The sequence below is a fragment of the Pteronotus mesoamericanus genome, unplaced genomic scaffold (genome assembly GCF_021234165.1).
Source record: "Pteronotus mesoamericanus isolate MK-2021 breed Mesoamerican mustached bat unplaced genomic scaffold, CSHL_Meso_final scaffold_21, whole genome shotgun sequence".
Taxonomy (NCBI): Eukaryota; Metazoa; Chordata; class Mammalia; order Chiroptera; family Mormoopidae; genus Pteronotus; species Pteronotus mesoamericanus.
Genome location: NW_026555310.1, coordinates 8,620,550 through 8,637,589, shown reverse-complemented (window position 1 = coordinate 8,637,589; position 17,040 = coordinate 8,620,550). Strand labels below are relative to the sequence as shown.

Below are 17,040 nucleotides of genomic sequence, written 5' to 3'. Positions count from 1 at the left end.
TTACAAACTTATAATTATAAATAAGTCACAGGGATGTAAAGTACAGCATAGAGAATACAGTCGATGACATTGCAGTAACTTTGTATAGTAGCAGATGGTTACTAGACTTTTTGTGGTGGTCACTTTGTAAGGTATACAAATGTCAGTCACTATGTTGCACACTTGAAACTAATATAATATTGTATGCTAATTATACTTTAATTAAAAAGAGCTTCAACATTCCACAATAAAAAAAATAAATAAAAAGAGGACATGTCTGAGGTGGAAACATCCATAACGGAGATAGAAATTTGCAAGTCGTAGGCACATGGATTGTATTGAATGCCGTGAAGCATAGGGATTACCTTGGGAATTATTATAGATGAAAGGAGGACATTTTAACATTTTGAGGAGAAACCAGGAAAAAAAAACACCAAGTGTGGCTAGTGAGATTAGAGGAGAAAAAAGTGAAAGTAGTGTCCCAAAGGCCTAGCGATGAAGGAGCCGCCTCAGGAAGAGGGAGCAATGAACTGTATCCAATGCAGCTAATAGGTCAAATAAGATAAAGACTTAACCACTGGATTTAGCAAAACCGAGATTTCTGGTGACCCTAAAGCTATTTTAGAAAATTTTATAGAAAATAAAGCCTTTAGAAGTAGGCTCAAGAGAGAATGGGCAAAGAGAAGTAAGTCTAGAGACACTGCAGGAGAAACGGAAAGGCAGCAGTTGAAAGCACATCATCAAGGGAGGGTTTTCTTCATTTTTCATTTCGATACTGCACATTTTTGTGCACTACTAGGAATAGCCTGTAGAAGATGGAAAATAGCCGTAATTGAAAGAAGCAAGAAATTATAATAAAACAGAAACCATAAATTAAAATAGACCAATTACATGTTAACTACATAAAATTTAAAAACTTCTCAACTGAAAAAATAATATAAATAAAATTAAACAACAGATGATATTCTGTAAGACAAGATTAGATACACGATATATATCAGAGGTTAATGAAAAGCACTTGCAAATCAATAAGAAAAAGTAAATAATGGATTTACTAATCAGATCAGCAATAAGCAAAAGGTAACATCTAGTGTCAAAAAGAATGTGGAAAAATAAACATCTCTGATACACTATTTGTAGCAAAATAAATTTACAGGGACTTCTCGAAAGGTAGTTTGGTAAATCTATCGATATTTTAAATGTGCATATTCTTTAAATCAGCAATTTCAAATCTAAAAATCTATCCTGCAAAATAACAGCACAAATTAGCAATGATATATACAGAAGGTTCTGACTGCACATTTATTTAAAATAATGAAAATCTGATAAAATACCAACTCTTCACTCATAGAAGAGTTATGATACATTCATATTCTGGAACACTATGCTACTCTACAAAAGAATGATGTTCTGAAATGAAACAATGCCATAGTTTACTACTAATAAACAAAAACAAAAAAACCTCTATACTATATCCCATTTTGTTTGCAAAAACTATGTGTGTGTGTGTATTTTCAGAAAAAAAGATCAAGAAGGATACATGTCAAATGTTAACAGTAGTTATCTCAGGGGGTACAATTAGAGGGAAAGGATGTGAAGAATCTTTCATATGTTTTTATATCCTTGAATTTTCTGCATTAATTGGGCATTAATTTTTAATGTAATATATAGTACAATTCTACTTTAAGATTAAAAATAAACCAATTAGTCAAGAACATAAATCATAGAACTAACTTATTAAGAATAAAATGCCAACTTGTTTAGTTTTGATACAGGAAAACACCAGAGAACCCTTTCTATATTATTATTTGACAACGAGAATTCATTATTTAATCAATTCAACTAGTGAACTCTATAATGATAGAGAGGTGTTTGTATTAAAAAACAAACAAACAGCAAATATGCTGGCTTATTGCTACCCACTTATCAGTTCTTCCCACTGAGGTATGTTTAGGTATCAGGTATGTCAAACCCTGTTACTGCTATCCTCCTCCAGCTGTTATTAGAAACAGCACCAATATTGAATTCTCGAACTTGAGACACTAAAGTAGCCTTTAATAACAATGAGGCTAGCACTATGCCCTACAAACAAGAACAGCGTTTCGGAACTTAAATCTATGACCACAAGTTACATTTTCGTTAGCATCATTCACTTAGTTTTTTATAAAGTGAAGTAGATATATAATACACAAAAACATTTAATGAAGACAAAAATAAAGATGTAAAACACTTAAAAGTGTATCTGGCGTATGGTTATATTCACTAAAAATTAGCTCTCATTAAAATGAGAGAAAACAGTTGAAAAGTAGTTGATCTGTATCTTCAAAACCAGTCACTATTAAGATGTATAAACTTGAATGGAGACATTAAATTACCGGAAAATATGATTATTGTATAATTTAAATTAAAAGGTATCTGTAATGAATACTGGGTCTATTTTAATGAATCATTTTTCTAGTAACAGTCATACTCATTTCTGGAACTCCTCTGTCCCCCATTGGGTGACATCTCAGTGGGAGATAGGTCTGCTTCCCTTCCCCCACTGTCCCGGGGCCCAGCAGAACAACTTGGTCACACACCCCAGCCCTGACGCCTGAGGGTCTCACCTCTGCAACTCCCATAGCAGTAGTAAGGTGCTTCACCTCTCTGTACCTCATTTGGTTACTCAGCTATAAAATGGGGATGTGAATAGTACTTGTCTCAAAGGATTTCTGTGAGGATTGAAAGAGTTCATTTCAGAAAGCACTTAGAACATTACTGTGCACAAACAAAACACTCAATAAAGATAGTACATGAACTATCTTTCTCATTTCAAAAAGCAAAGAGGTGAAATCTTCCCTCTCCCTTCCCCTGGTCCAGCCAGGGGCAGACCCATGACACCCTAGTAATAAGGCAGTGTTCTCAATACTCAGAATCCTAATGGAAGGCAGAAAGAAAGGGAGGGAAGAACCTGCATTGTGCTCAGGGCAGCATTATCCCAGTCCCCTGGGTTAAGGTCACTCTGCATCCTGCTTCCCGTTTGCTGGCCCGCCAGGGAGCCTCTGGTTATGGCCTGTTCCAAACTCGGGTGCTCAGGCACGCGTCCGCTCTGTGAGCTGTCCTCCCATCCCCCACATCCAAAGCCACTTCACAGCCAAGAATCTAACCGATGCAATACCATTGTGATCATAGAAAAAATATGGATGAATTTTCCCCCCAGCATAAAATGTATCGACACTTTAAAAACTGATTGTTTGAGTGACAGAACTATGAGTGATTTTTTTAACCTTCTTTTAGTTGTCTTTTATCTTGCATAAGCATTTACTACCTTAAATTAAAAGTCCCTTTTTAAATCCCAAGAAGACAATTTGTCACACTTGAACACACCATGTCTCCCTGATTTGTTATTCACAATTTTGAGAGACAACTAAAATCAGAAATAAAGTTCACTTTTTATAATAATTTATGGCCTTGTAACTCAAATATCTTCCGCATTGACGGAAATATAAACTAATTTAAGATTAAGCTTCAGAGAAGGAGGGAACAGTGGCAGGATATCATTCATTTTAACAACCTCCTTCATAACTGAAGATCAAAGGATAAAAATAAGGTCACGTCTCTTCTGACAAAAAGGTTGCACACCACATGATATGAGAATTTTTCTGCTGTCTTAAATTAAACCTTAACAGAAGATCAGATCACCTCAATACATTAAGCTATAAGCCAGTTGTAAATTAATCACCTGAAAAAAAGCCATATGCACTTCTAGTGCCAAGTATATCTTTAGTGCAGTTCACAGATGGCACAATTGCAAAGAAGTGACATGCACGGGTCCTGGAACTGAAAATCCAGATCAGCCTCTCACCGTCTATGACCCAACCTCTCACTGTCTCAATTTCCGCAGCTGTAAAATGAGAACTCCATGTGATAATCCATATAGAGCAGGGTGTCTGAAACATTGTAAGAACTCAATAAATAGTGACTATTTTTATTTGTCAGTAATCCCAAGTAGGCATCATTTATGAAGTCCAGTCCCTGAGAGCTGATTCTGTGAATAACAAGCTATTTGAATACATCTTTAAGTGAGATAGTTGACAATATTGCTTTTATGCAGGTCCTAGTTTGACCAATGAAATATGAAGTGAAGACCAGCGGTAGGGCCAAAATTGTTAGGTGAATCTGTTCCTTTGTTATAGAAAGTTAACAGTTTCACCTTGCCACTTCAAATGATTCTTCCCTCAGATGTTGGGGGAGATGGAAGAGTTGGCAGAAAGAGGTATAGTTTTTGGCATCCCTCAGTAGAACCATATTGATTCTTTTTTTGTTGTTAAATATTTTTGTTTTTAGCGGTATTTGATCATCAGCAAAGCACTATAATGCATCAGTTTAAGAGGCCTCAGTTTTAATTTTGTCTCCACTGTTTACTAACCAGGCAAGTTAAAAATCTCCAAGCCTCAGTTTCCTCCCCCATCAAACAAGAATAATAAGAGTTATACCCTAATATGATCATTTTAAGAATTCAATGGAATGAGTGATGTGATTACTTGGCATAGTTCCTGAAAAGAGTGGACACTCCACACACGCCGCCATCAGGATTTATACTTCCGTTGACATAATATCAGCAAATTTCCAAGGTAGATTTTAACTGAAACAAACATGAATCTCAGGCAAAAGAAGTTTAATGAGAACCTACCCAAATAACTATGCTTGAATCTCATCTATGATATTCTCATTAAATGGTCATCCTCTTTGTCTGGGTACATCCAGTGACCAACAATTCATGACTTTCTGAAACCATTTCATTTTTATAACAAAGATATTCTTTGTATTAAAACATAAAGAGAAGAAGGTTTTAGAAAGTCTTTTATTGCAGCAAATACTTACTATGAGCACTGAGAGTATGACAATGAAAAAGGCCAAACAACACTGAAACTTAGAGATATGCAATAATAAACACATTATTGTGAAAATTAAGTTCAGCTATTTCAAAACTAATTATAATACTATTATAAAAGTCTGACTGCAAGAAAGGAATGGAGCTAGATCAGTGAGGATAACAAAGCTTCTCCATAAATATTATAGCTAAGAGCCAAAATTATATCACCTCAGGGAAAGATCAGTAGCAAATGGAATTAATTCATGATTGAAGCCCTGGCATCCAACATGACAGCCTGAAAACAACCTCTCCATCTTACTGCCCTACACAGCTGAGTTTACAGTAAAAGAAAAAAATAACCACTCACGTAATGGAGCTAATTCATTACTATTAATGATGAGACACATACTATAATGAACAAATTTGAAGAAACAATATACTTTGAGCTGGAAGAAGAGCAACAAATTTGGAGGACTTACATTACCATATCTAAAATCATTATAAAACCACAGTAATTAACACAGTGCAATAATGGCACATGAATTAATAAAAAAGAAAAAAAGAAAAAAAGACTAACGAAACCATATATTTAAATAGTTTAGAAACAGCTTCATCCAAATAGGGTCAACTGATCATAGCAAAGGTGACTTTGCAATGCTAAGAGGAAATAATGGGCCTTTAAGAGAAACAAGTGTGTAATATCAAGTGGATGTCCACATAGGGGAAAAAAGATCTCTGTAATGATTCCCAGCTCATATTTATCACCTATGAATACTGGCTATGTACAATACTGTAAGATCCCCACTTCCTGAAAACTCAAGATATAGATGTATACAAGTATTCATTTCATCCTACTCTAAGTGGCATCTCCAAAGTTGTTCTGTATCTAGTTCCTGATCTAACTCAAGGATGTTAATGATATTTGAAATGAAGGAAGCAGTTTAACCTTTTATTAACTCTTCAAGTGGGCTCACACTGAAATGTGGTAGGCTGAGAAGGGGTCTCTTTTTCTTCTTTCCAAAACTTTTCCAACTTTATTATCCCTTTATAAATTAAAACATCATTCTAAATTTTTTTAAATGGTCATTGTTTTCACAGTTGAATATGTAATTAAAATCTTCCCATAGTTTTTTTGTATACTACTCATATTAACATATTAGGATAATTTGAACACTTTGAACATTTAAATATAAGCACGAGCAGCTCTGTTTTAAAATACTTTAAGGACCTTGAGAGCTTGTTTGGAGGTTCTAGCAGGGGAGTGAGGCTACTCATATAATCTTGACTGAAGACCAGCGCCCCCCTCTAGGTGGGAAGGTCCTACTCTTCAACCTAGCACGAAGCTCCAGGAGGGACACACACGTGGATTGGTGAGGGAGGAAGGGGACACCCACCTAGCCAGCCAGATCAGCTGATTCAACCCTGGAGATCAATGGGATGACAGATGTCTCATGTCAAGGCCCTAAATAAAAACTAAAACATTTTGCCAAGTTAAAAAATAATAATAAAATAAAATAATAAAATACTTGAAAGAGATGTGTGTACACATGCATGTGTGTGATATAATTAATAAAATACATTTGTCCCCAAGAAATTTATTAACTGGGGTATAACTTTATTTGCATTGAATGATGAAACTCATATCCAAGAGTTATTGTGAAAGACCTATATAAAATATGAAGCTCTTTCTTCACTCAATGAATATGCTATTCCACTTTTTTTGCTGAGAAGAAGTGGAGTGAATTATCCCTGGATCTGTGAAACCAACTGTGATAAGTGTTAGTGGTAAAGTTCAAAAAATACAGACATTATATCTTATACATCAAATTCTCGGAACATAGTAATTTTGATATGAAAGAGTCTAAAAATGTATAGACATAGATAGGTAAATCGCAAACCACAAGGGAATCACATGTTCATTGAGGAAACTTTAAAATGGTTACTTATTTTGCCCTGGCTGGTGTGGGTCAGTGGATTGAGCACCTGGCTATGACCCAAAGGGTTGCTGGTTTGACTCCCAGTGTAGGGCACATGCCTGGGTTGCAGGCCAGATCCCCCAGTAGGGGGCGTGCGAGAGGCAACCACACATTGATGTTCCTCTCTCCCTCCCTTCCCCTCTCTAAAAATAAATAAAATCTTTTTTAAAAAAAGAAAATAACAAAATAGTTATTTATTTTGTATATAAGACACTATGTACTTAATTTTATTTTAAAATATGGTAAATATTCCATTTTTTTAATTTCTGAATTGGGTTACTTAATATCTTTTGTAAAAAATAAATAAATGAAATAAAACTCATGTTTTCTGGATGTAGTGTTACCTGTTAGAATGGTTTAAATCAGCTCTGCCTGAAGGAAAGAATCTGGAGATCTCTTAAAATTCAGTCCATACAGAAATTGAATATTATTATGGTTTTGAATAAATTAAGATATGCATGTGTGTGTATTGTCAAGAGAATATATCAATGTTTTCTTCAATTTCCGAATACTTAGGTGGTTTTCCAAGTATATTAAGGTGTGTGTGCAATTGCACTATTTCCAAGAACAAACAATATTTTCAGAAAAAAATGTTATTCTCAAGATGGAAACTCTTCATCTTCACCTTTACCTAAAAATGGTTCAAGATACTTTTAGGGATATATCCATTTGGAATGAATGACTCACAGACACCCTGGATATCCTATTATTCCATGCAGTATTTTATCTGGTTTCAAACATTCCTCTTGAGTTAACAATTTGCATATCCTAAGGTCCTCAGAATCGATAAGGAATTCTTTAGGCCGATAAAAGTGGGCCTGCATAGGGAGTTTCAGCAGCTTTACATGTAATACATTCTGAAACTATGGGTAGACAATAAAGGAAAAGCACTGATGCATGTAAGACAGCTAGAAGTTCCAGGCAGGCTGGATTTGAAAGAAAAGAATTAGTCACTGGGGAGAGTAAGCTGTCAATGCTGCAGCATCTGTTCTCTGATTTGCTTCACGGGTCATCATGTCTTCTCTATTGTTCAGAATAAATAAGAGCTAAAGAAGAAGGCAACGGGATCTATGGATCGCCCACTGAGGTGACATTTTGCTCTTAGTTGAGCCTATTACCTTGAGCTCACAATTGAAACAGGTACCAAACACCCCTAAATAGAGGGAATAAAAACAACCTGATCCCAAATTCTAGCTATTATTAAGTATTAGCATAAACTTTTTATGAAGAGGCAATTAGAAAAATAAAAAGACAAAATAGTTTTTAGACTGCCATGAGCTTTCCAATATGCCATGGTGATGCTGTTGAAATAAAGTAAATTGTAAAGAAGAAAACTTCAGGATGAAGATCTTTAATATAACAAAAACACCCAATACAATAAAAATATATAATTGTTGTCTTCAAAAGCAGTAGAAAGCAGTAGTGCTAACCCCATTAATCAAGTTCTTGGGTTTTGAAGGGAGTCGAAAGGCCATAGCGCTGCTCTGAAATAAGAGATAGTACTGTTGGTGGGAACATAAATTGGTGCGGCCGCTATGGAAAATGGTACGTGGTTCCTTAAAAAATTAAAAATAGAACTACCATATGATCCAGCAATTCCATTTCTGGGTATTTATTCAAAGAAAATGAAAGCACTAATTCCCAAACATATATGCACCCTTCCATGTTCAATGCAACATTATTTACAATAATCAAAATACTGACCAACTTAAGTGTTCATCGATGAATGAAGAAGATGTGATATATTGTGATATGTATAATATGACATATATAATACATACAATGGAATACTATTTAGCCACAAAAACAAAAAAAGAAATCTTGCCATTGTGACAACACGGATGGAACTTGAGGGCATTGTGCTAAGTGAAATAAGTCAGAGAAAGACAAATGCAATATGATCTAACTCATACATAGAATCTAAAAAGCAAAACAAACAATAAGCTCATAGAGAGAGAGAAAGAACAGATTGGTGGTTGCTGGGGGAGTGGTTTAGGGAGAGGCAAAATGAGTGGAAGAGGTCAAAATGTAAAATCAAATAGCTATAAAATAAGTGTCATGAAGATATAATGCACCGCGTGGTAACCATAGTTAATAATACTGTATTGCATATTTGAAAATTGCTAAGGGAGTAGATCTTAAAAGTCATCATCACAAGAAAAAAAGGAAAAATAATTTTTGTAACTATGCATGGGGACATGTTAACTAGACTTACTGTGATCATGTCACAATGCCTACAAATATCAAGTCATTATATTGTACACCTGAAACTAATATAATGTAAGATGGAAATTACACCTTGATAAAAATATACATATACCAGTACATAAAGATATGCAAAATAAAACAGGCAAATAGAAGAGTTGTCAAGATGGTGGTTAGAAGAATGGGCTCTGGTGCCATGCAGCCTGGTTCAAATGTTGATTCTGTCATTTATTGTAACTTTGGACATGAGACTGAAGCTCTCAGGGCTCCCTTTCCTTACCTGTAAACTAGGGATAATAATGATACCTAGCTCCAAGATTGTGATGAGCATGTAACGAAGTTAATCCATGTAAGGTGTTTAGAGGACTGCCTGACACAGGGCAGGGACCTAATAAAGTGTGTCCATGCTTACACTGCAGAGAAAACACTTCAGCGCACCTAAGGAATCAGCGAGCTACCGCAAGACCCGGTATCAGCAGACACCCTGCACTTCTCACTCAGTCATTCGGCAAATATCTACTGGCCATCTCTATGGCAAGAACTGCACTAAACACAGAGGATACTGGGAGAAAGAGACAAGGTCCTGACCCCCAAAGAGCTCCCTATTTCCTCATTTTAATAATTTTCCTGAATAACACTCCCCAGAATAATAATCTGCAATAAATGTAGATTTTCCTTTTTCATCCAGAATTCCTATTTCTCCCAAATTGTTATTTTACACCACCAGATATTTTTATACTGTTTTCATATTTATTAGTTCATCTTACTCTACGTTATTGAATCTACTTAGAAATAGAGACCTTAAATAAGCACCATTTTTCTTAATGTGATTGAAGAAAACTCTTGCAATAGGTCTTTAATTCCGACAAGCTGGAGATTGGATTTTGTCATATATCTATTTCAGTTACTGGCTGGTAGCAAACAATCAGATTTTGTATGTGAGAAAATATGCATTGTTAACATTTTAGAAATGTAAAAAAGTGAAAATTCAGTAACTAAATGAAATGAAAATTTTGAAAAAGAGCCAAACAGGACAGTCATAACAGGCTTAATGTAAAAGCCTCTCAGCAAATGTTCCCTTAATATATCCTATATACAATCTAATCTTGTTTTTATAAAGGTATTTTTCAGTTCAATGAGTGAAATACTGTATATAAAGCTATCAGGAGGAAAGTAGAAAAGCTAGGCAAATCCCTTTTTAGAAATTAGATGTTATTTTCCCTGAGTTCCATTCAGCATAAGAAATAATTTCATTAAATAAAAACATAATAGTTAATTTAAAGATACCCTACATAGTGAATGCTGACATACACTTAAAAAAGTTTATGACCAGCAACACTGAAAGGAAAAGAAATCAACAGAGACAAGAGGGAAGGCGGGGGCAGGGAAAGGGAAGGGAAGGGGAAAGTCAAGGAACATATAGCAAGGACTCATGGACAAAACCAAAGGGGAAGAGCTGAGGGAGGGAAGGTGGGAGGGGGCAAGGGAAAGAGGTGGGGGGAAGGCAGAGACAAATGTATTTAAAAAGTAAATAAATTAATAAAAAATAAATAAAAAATAAAAAAAATAAAATAAAATAAAATAAAATATCAAGGACAAAAAAAAAGTTTAAGTTACTATTTTTTAAGAATATACATTTACATGATATATAATACTAGTTTTTATAATACTAGAAAATAAATGTAAGAGTGAGAATAAGTATCAATTTGCAATTTTATCATTTTATTTATGACCCTAAAAAAGCACTAGTCTCTCATACAGCTGGGCATAGTCAAGAAATGTTAAGGAAGGTGAGTGAAGTTCTGATGAGAAACCGGATATTGGGATAAAATTGGAATATCTCCCATGAAATACAAATCCAAATTAAAGAGGAAAAAGAGTGGGGGACCTGAAAGATCACCAGCTTATGAGGTGGTCAAGGTTAACATAACCAGCAGTAAAACAGATTGACATACTGTATCTCCACACGTGGTATACTGAGAAGAGTCACTATTTCTGTGGTACTCTTAACAACAATGCCTGGCCTGCAGATGGAAACATCAGATGGACCAAGGGTAAAGATGATCCTACGGAATGAAATGCCTATGCTTGTGAGACCATAAGGGATACCAAAGACAAGGAAAGATTGGAACTGCTCCAGATTGAAGGAGATTATGAGATATAACAACCAAATGCCATGTGTGTTCATAGACAGAATTCTGAACCAAGAAGGAAAAAGAGACATTGTTTATTTAGACAGTTGGTGCAGTTTGGTTGGAGCCTGAAGACTAGATGATATTGTCATACCAATGTTCATTTCTTGACTGGAAGTTTGTTTGTCGGCTTCATAGAAGAGTATCTTTGTTTTGAGTATTTAAAGGTGATGAAGAAAATTATTGTCAGTAATAGGCATATCAGAATTAGAGATAGTGCAAATGATCTAAAAATATTACCAATTAGGAATCTGGTAAGAGGAGATGTGGGAGTTCTTTGTACTATTCTTGTATTATTTCTGTAAATTGAAACTATTTCAAAAAATTCTTTAATTTTTAATTAAAAGCAAACATTAACCTGTGAAAACTCTTGCATATATGACTAAGAGTGAGTTGACATTCTTTTTTACAATTTTTAAAAATTTTTCAATTGCAGCTAACATATAATATTATTTTACTTTCAGATATACAACCCAATTATTAGAGATTATATAACTTACTAAGTAATCACCCTGATAAATCTAGTGCCCATGTAATCCACCTATAGTTATTACAATATTATTGACTGTATTCTCTATGTTGTACATACTTTACATCCCCATGATTGTTCTGTGTAAGTTGACATTCTTAATACAAAGAATTCTTACAAACAAGCAAGAAAAATGAAAAGACCCCCATATAAAAATAGGAAAGGATATTTAAAAATCACTCATCAAACAAGAGACACCAACGACTTACTAACAAATGTATAAAAATATACAAATTAATTGACATTAAAAGAACAATAAATTTTAGAAGTGAGAGCAATTTTTCACATAATATTAGCAAAAAGCATTTAAATATAATGCTTACTGCTTCCAAATGTATAGTTTAAATTTAAGTCATTTGCAAAATCCAAATTGTTTCCTTGTAGTTCACTCAAAATACGTATCTCACTTCCCTTTGGTGCTGTTCAGGCCATTTTTACTGGCTAAATTAAATGAATTTAAGCTGAATATTCAGTAATTCATGTACTCTGTGGTGCATTCAGCATCCTCAAGAATAATCAAACATAATTTTACTGCACCTAGAATTTTAAATAACCAAAGGTGAAAGTACAAAGGAAAGATGACAACATGCCAATCATCTTCTTTCAAAATACTCAATGGGTAAAATCACTGAAAACAAGAGGCAAAATATGAATGGCTTTTATCCAGCAGTTATAAAATACATCAATATAAGGTTTTAACCACAAAAGTACATGATTCCTCCCTAAGATTAATGGAATTCAAGTGTATGCAACAGCAAAGGAAATAAGATTTAAGTAATTGAGATAACATAAACTCCGCTGTCATAAAGGCACCAAAATTATATTTTGCATGGCCTTTTTAAAAAGGTGCATCTTTCACCGTAACTAAAGGAAATAACAAGACGAGTTACACATAAGCTGAATTCTACTTCCTGTCACTTGATAATAAACTGTAGGTAGATCGTTATAATTTTTAAATGAGTCCTTTGTAAAATGATTTTAAGTGATTGATCAAAGGCCTAGAGAGCATTTGGGAAGTTTCACATTGACATCAGAAGACTAAAAGTAGAAGAGTTTTAATACCAAAGAATTAAATATATTACAATAATTCCTCAACATTCATCTTGGAAAAGATCACTGAAATGTCAGTGCGTATCAACGTATGGCAGATGAAGAGCAGAGAATTGAGTGAACTTTGATGGTACTTTAAAATTTTTCTTATTATGATGAGTTGCATCCAAAGAGTCCAACTTTCTCCAAAAGACAAAAGAAAAAGCAATTTAAATACTATGGAAGATGTTACTTTTGATACAAAACAGAATCCACCTTCTGATAATATAGTAACTTAAAAGCCCTATACAAATTAGAAAATATAAAAGAAAACTGAGGATTCCATCTGAGTAACAGGACAACCTATAATGTTCCTAGGAATAAATCTAACAAAATACTTGTATGACCTTTATGGAGATGATTATACAGGAGAAAAAAATGAAAGAAAATGAAAAGAAAAGCCACATCACAAGAAACCTGAATATCATAAAAATGTTAATTCAACATATATCAACCTATAAATGTGATGTAATTCCAGTACGAATCCCAGTGAGTTTTTTTCCCACAGAACTCACTAAACTGATCCCAAAGTATATACCAAAGAATGAAGTTTCAAACACAGCAAAAAATTGTGAACAGGAAGAGCAGATACTTTAATGATAGATAGCAAGCGAGTCGTGAAACTGCAGTAATCGGAGTGGTGTGGTATTGCTGCAGAAGTTGCAAACAGATTAGCGGATCAGAATACAGGGGCAAAAATCGACCTCCAAATTGATGGAAATCTGGTATTACATTTGGTGTTTGGTATTTGGCACTGATATATTTCGCATATATAGAAATTTGGTATGTAAGAAATATGAAAACTCATATTTGCTTGCTGAGTCTTCAATTCAGTTTCTTTAATGAGCAACTCACTCTGTCTCCTTGGTAATGATATATTTATGCGTAATCACATTAGAATGTATTGCAACTTTCCTAATAATAAGGTAGATGTTAAAACACACATTAAAGTTAATAATTTTAGAGATAAATGATGATATAAAAGCCTATTTTAGAAGAGTAAGATAAGAGGTGTGCTTTTTTTAGTTACATAGAACTTGGAGTTCGAAATTTTAACTCATAAATCCAATTATTTGTTATTTATTTAACTCATAAATCCAATTATGTTATTCATTACGTTCAACCAAAAAGTAAAGTGCATAGTAACTGTTATGTCAATCGGTTAATTTTATCCATAATAAACAGTCATCTTTTTAGTTCAGAACCATTAAGCGAAGCAAATATTGCCAGCAAGTTTAATTTTTACCTAGTAATGTTAAAAAAGAGAAATGGCTTAATATATGATAAACACTCAAAAAATATGACGGCACATTTTATCAGCCTCATATAGAAATACGTTATTACTCATCTGGAATATATAATAATTAATACTAAGAAAGCCAAAAAAAACTCATTGATCTTATGTCAAGTTTATTAATATAGAAGGTGATGGCAAACTGTAAGTTAGTTTTATATTTACTTGTAAAGTCATTGCCACAAATTATCTCCATATATGCTATTTGCAAAGCATTCAAAGCTGGAAGCATAAAAATTATTTGGCTTTCAGGAAAATTTCTGATACTAAGCCCATGATAACCAATTTATATATCTAAAGCCCATGACTACTTTAAATAAAGGAGAAATATTATAAACTACAGAACATAATCCAGGTGACTGTACCAAATCCACACGAAGGGATAACAAAAGGGTTTTTTTTATTCTGAAGAAACAACAGTTTTATAAAACATGGAAGAAAACAGAGCCCTTTTGGAATTTAGGATAATTTTCTCATTCATTTTTACTTATAAATATACATTGCTTTTCAATATGCCTTTACGGTTTTTATATTTCTCTTCTGTATTTCCTGTAGAAACGGGTAAGTGAACCAATATCTTAGAATTATTTCTTTATTCTTTATTTATCCTTTTGAAAATGCAATAGCCAGAAAAACTATTAGACCACAAACTGTATGTGAGCACAGCACAAAAAGCTGGCAGGCTCTTCAGCCATTTCTGTGTATATTTAGCCAACATCTGTACTACCTAAAGACAACAGACAGCAATATATGGCACTTCGCGTCTGAAAAAATAGAGACATTCAGGGAGAAACTAAGTAAGTAAGTGTTCAGGAAATGATGAGACAAGGAGATGGATGAGATTGAGACTCAGGGAGGAAAGATAACTTCAGTATCAATAACAGGAAAAAAGAACGACACAAACCATATATAGTACATGTCTGTCAGGGTCATAGGAGGTTAGGAGATAACACGGTGGAATTGTGAAAACACCGGACTCAAGAATCAGAAGGCGTGGGTTTGGGTCCCGGCTCTGTCAGTAACAGCTAAGTGATGCCTTGGAGCCCTGATGGAAAGGAAGCCCGATGGACTGGGATTGGGAGCCTTGCTCCCTGTGTCATCGCGCCACATTTTGTTCACATGCATTTGCTTCGATTTGCCCTCTAGTATTTAGTCAAGATTTGCAAAGGCCAAGGTGGCCTCGTCTCTGATGAGAGAAACCAAGAGGCTTCTGCCCACACCTGAAAAGGATCACTAACACTTTCACATATGTAAAGTACTCTGCATACGAAAACTCTTTAATCTTCACGACAACCTATAAAGTAGCTGTTACTATCCTCATTTTACAGACGAGAAAAATGAGGTGCAGAGAGGTTATGGGACTTGCCCGTGACCACAGATAGTAAGTGGTAGTGCATGTATTCAAAATAATAAACATGAAGGAACTTTCATTGGCAGAACTGTGGTTATTATTTCAGGTCACAAAGCCAAATGAGACTTTGCTCACAGGATACCTAATTATGCTTCTACACATGCGAGGAGCTGGAAAATACTAGACAGCATTTTGATTCAACACGCATCCAAGAATACAGCATTAACCACTGCAATCTAAGATTTGTATTATTGAAAAAGAAATCTGTCAAGGATTAAAAATCTAAGACTATTTAAACTCTAAACCCAGACACAGAATATGGTGTTTTTGACTCTAGTCACAAATTAAGAAGTATGTTTGACTAACATTGAGGAAGATATCTCATGGAGAATTTAATGATTAATAAATTTGTTTTAGGAATGGTGACTTCTGTGTGCCCTCAGCAACATCAAAAGCACCACTCCCTCTGCCTTTGGGCAGATCTCAATTACTTCTGTTTGTAATTTTGTATAATGTAGCAGAATTAGTCTAGCTGCTTTAAGCCAGTCTTAGACATAGCATATCTTGCTTTTGTTTACTTCTCTTGACTCTGCTTACTTCCTTCAGCTAGATAGGATAAAAGCACAGGAAACTCCAGCAGCCACACTTACCTATGATCCAAATGGTGAATGGAGAGGATAACTCCAGAATTTAAGTGGGTCTGTTTCAGGGTCACCAAAATAGTAAATTCAAGTTTATTTCTCAGCTTCTGAAAAAACTGTTCAGCTGTAGCAGTGGATGCTTTTATACTTCTGGGAGTATCTAAAAAAGAAAAACTTACACTAAATAAACTAGAATTTGGTTTTATAAAGTATCCTTTACATGCAGCATATTTCAAGAAACATTATCAAATAATAACTGATAAATACCAAGTTTCAGACTCTCCTGGTAAGTTCTTTCAACAAGACTTTATGCTACATCTAACAGGACAATAAACCACATGAATAACTTAAGTTGTGTTTCAGGAATCTTTTTTTCCAAAATATCATGTTTGAGGCAAAGAATCAAAGAACCCTGTCTGAAGAAGTACACTCCCAACTTTTCTCCTTACACATGTCCTATACCCTGATACCACTACCACGTCAGTGTCAACAGTGAACCAAAAGATGTACTTTCTAGAATAGGACTTAAAAGATCACAATAGAGGCGTTTAGTTTTTCTGACACTTCACGACAGAACACTGGATTTAAATCCATGTGCCAAGTTCCACATTGATGTCTTTAGCCAGAAGGCCTGCTCTAAATAGATTTTTTAAAAGATCATTGCAATTAGTCACTCTCAGCCTTCTGTGCAGGGGATAAAACATTAACATCAAATTATCTTACCATATTTGTTGAAAGAATTACAGAGAAGTTAATTCCCACGTGCCTCTCCCTGGCTTAGAGAAAGCTTAGCTGAGGGAGGATTGCCTGAGAGAGCAGAGACTTTTACCCTCTACTTTCACCTAGTAAGGTCCTGTACTCCAACCTAAGCACACAAAGGCTATGAGGGAAATAGATAGGGAGAGAAATGGATTTAGTGGACAGGAAAA

At 34.5% G+C, this 17,040-nt stretch overlaps 1 protein-coding gene across 1 annotated transcript in view; it reads right to left on the bottom strand.

The window, feature by feature from the left end:
- NELL2 (neural EGFL like 2) overlaps window positions 1-17,040 on the bottom strand; it is a 278,812-nt gene that overhangs the window by 227,726 nt on the left and 34,046 nt on the right. The window contains exon 4 of the mRNA XM_054591209.1: window positions 16,121-16,271. Coding sequence (XP_054447184.1) covers window positions 16,121-16,271 — 151 coding nt within the window. The remainder of the gene's footprint in view (window positions 1-16,120; window positions 16,272-17,040) is intronic.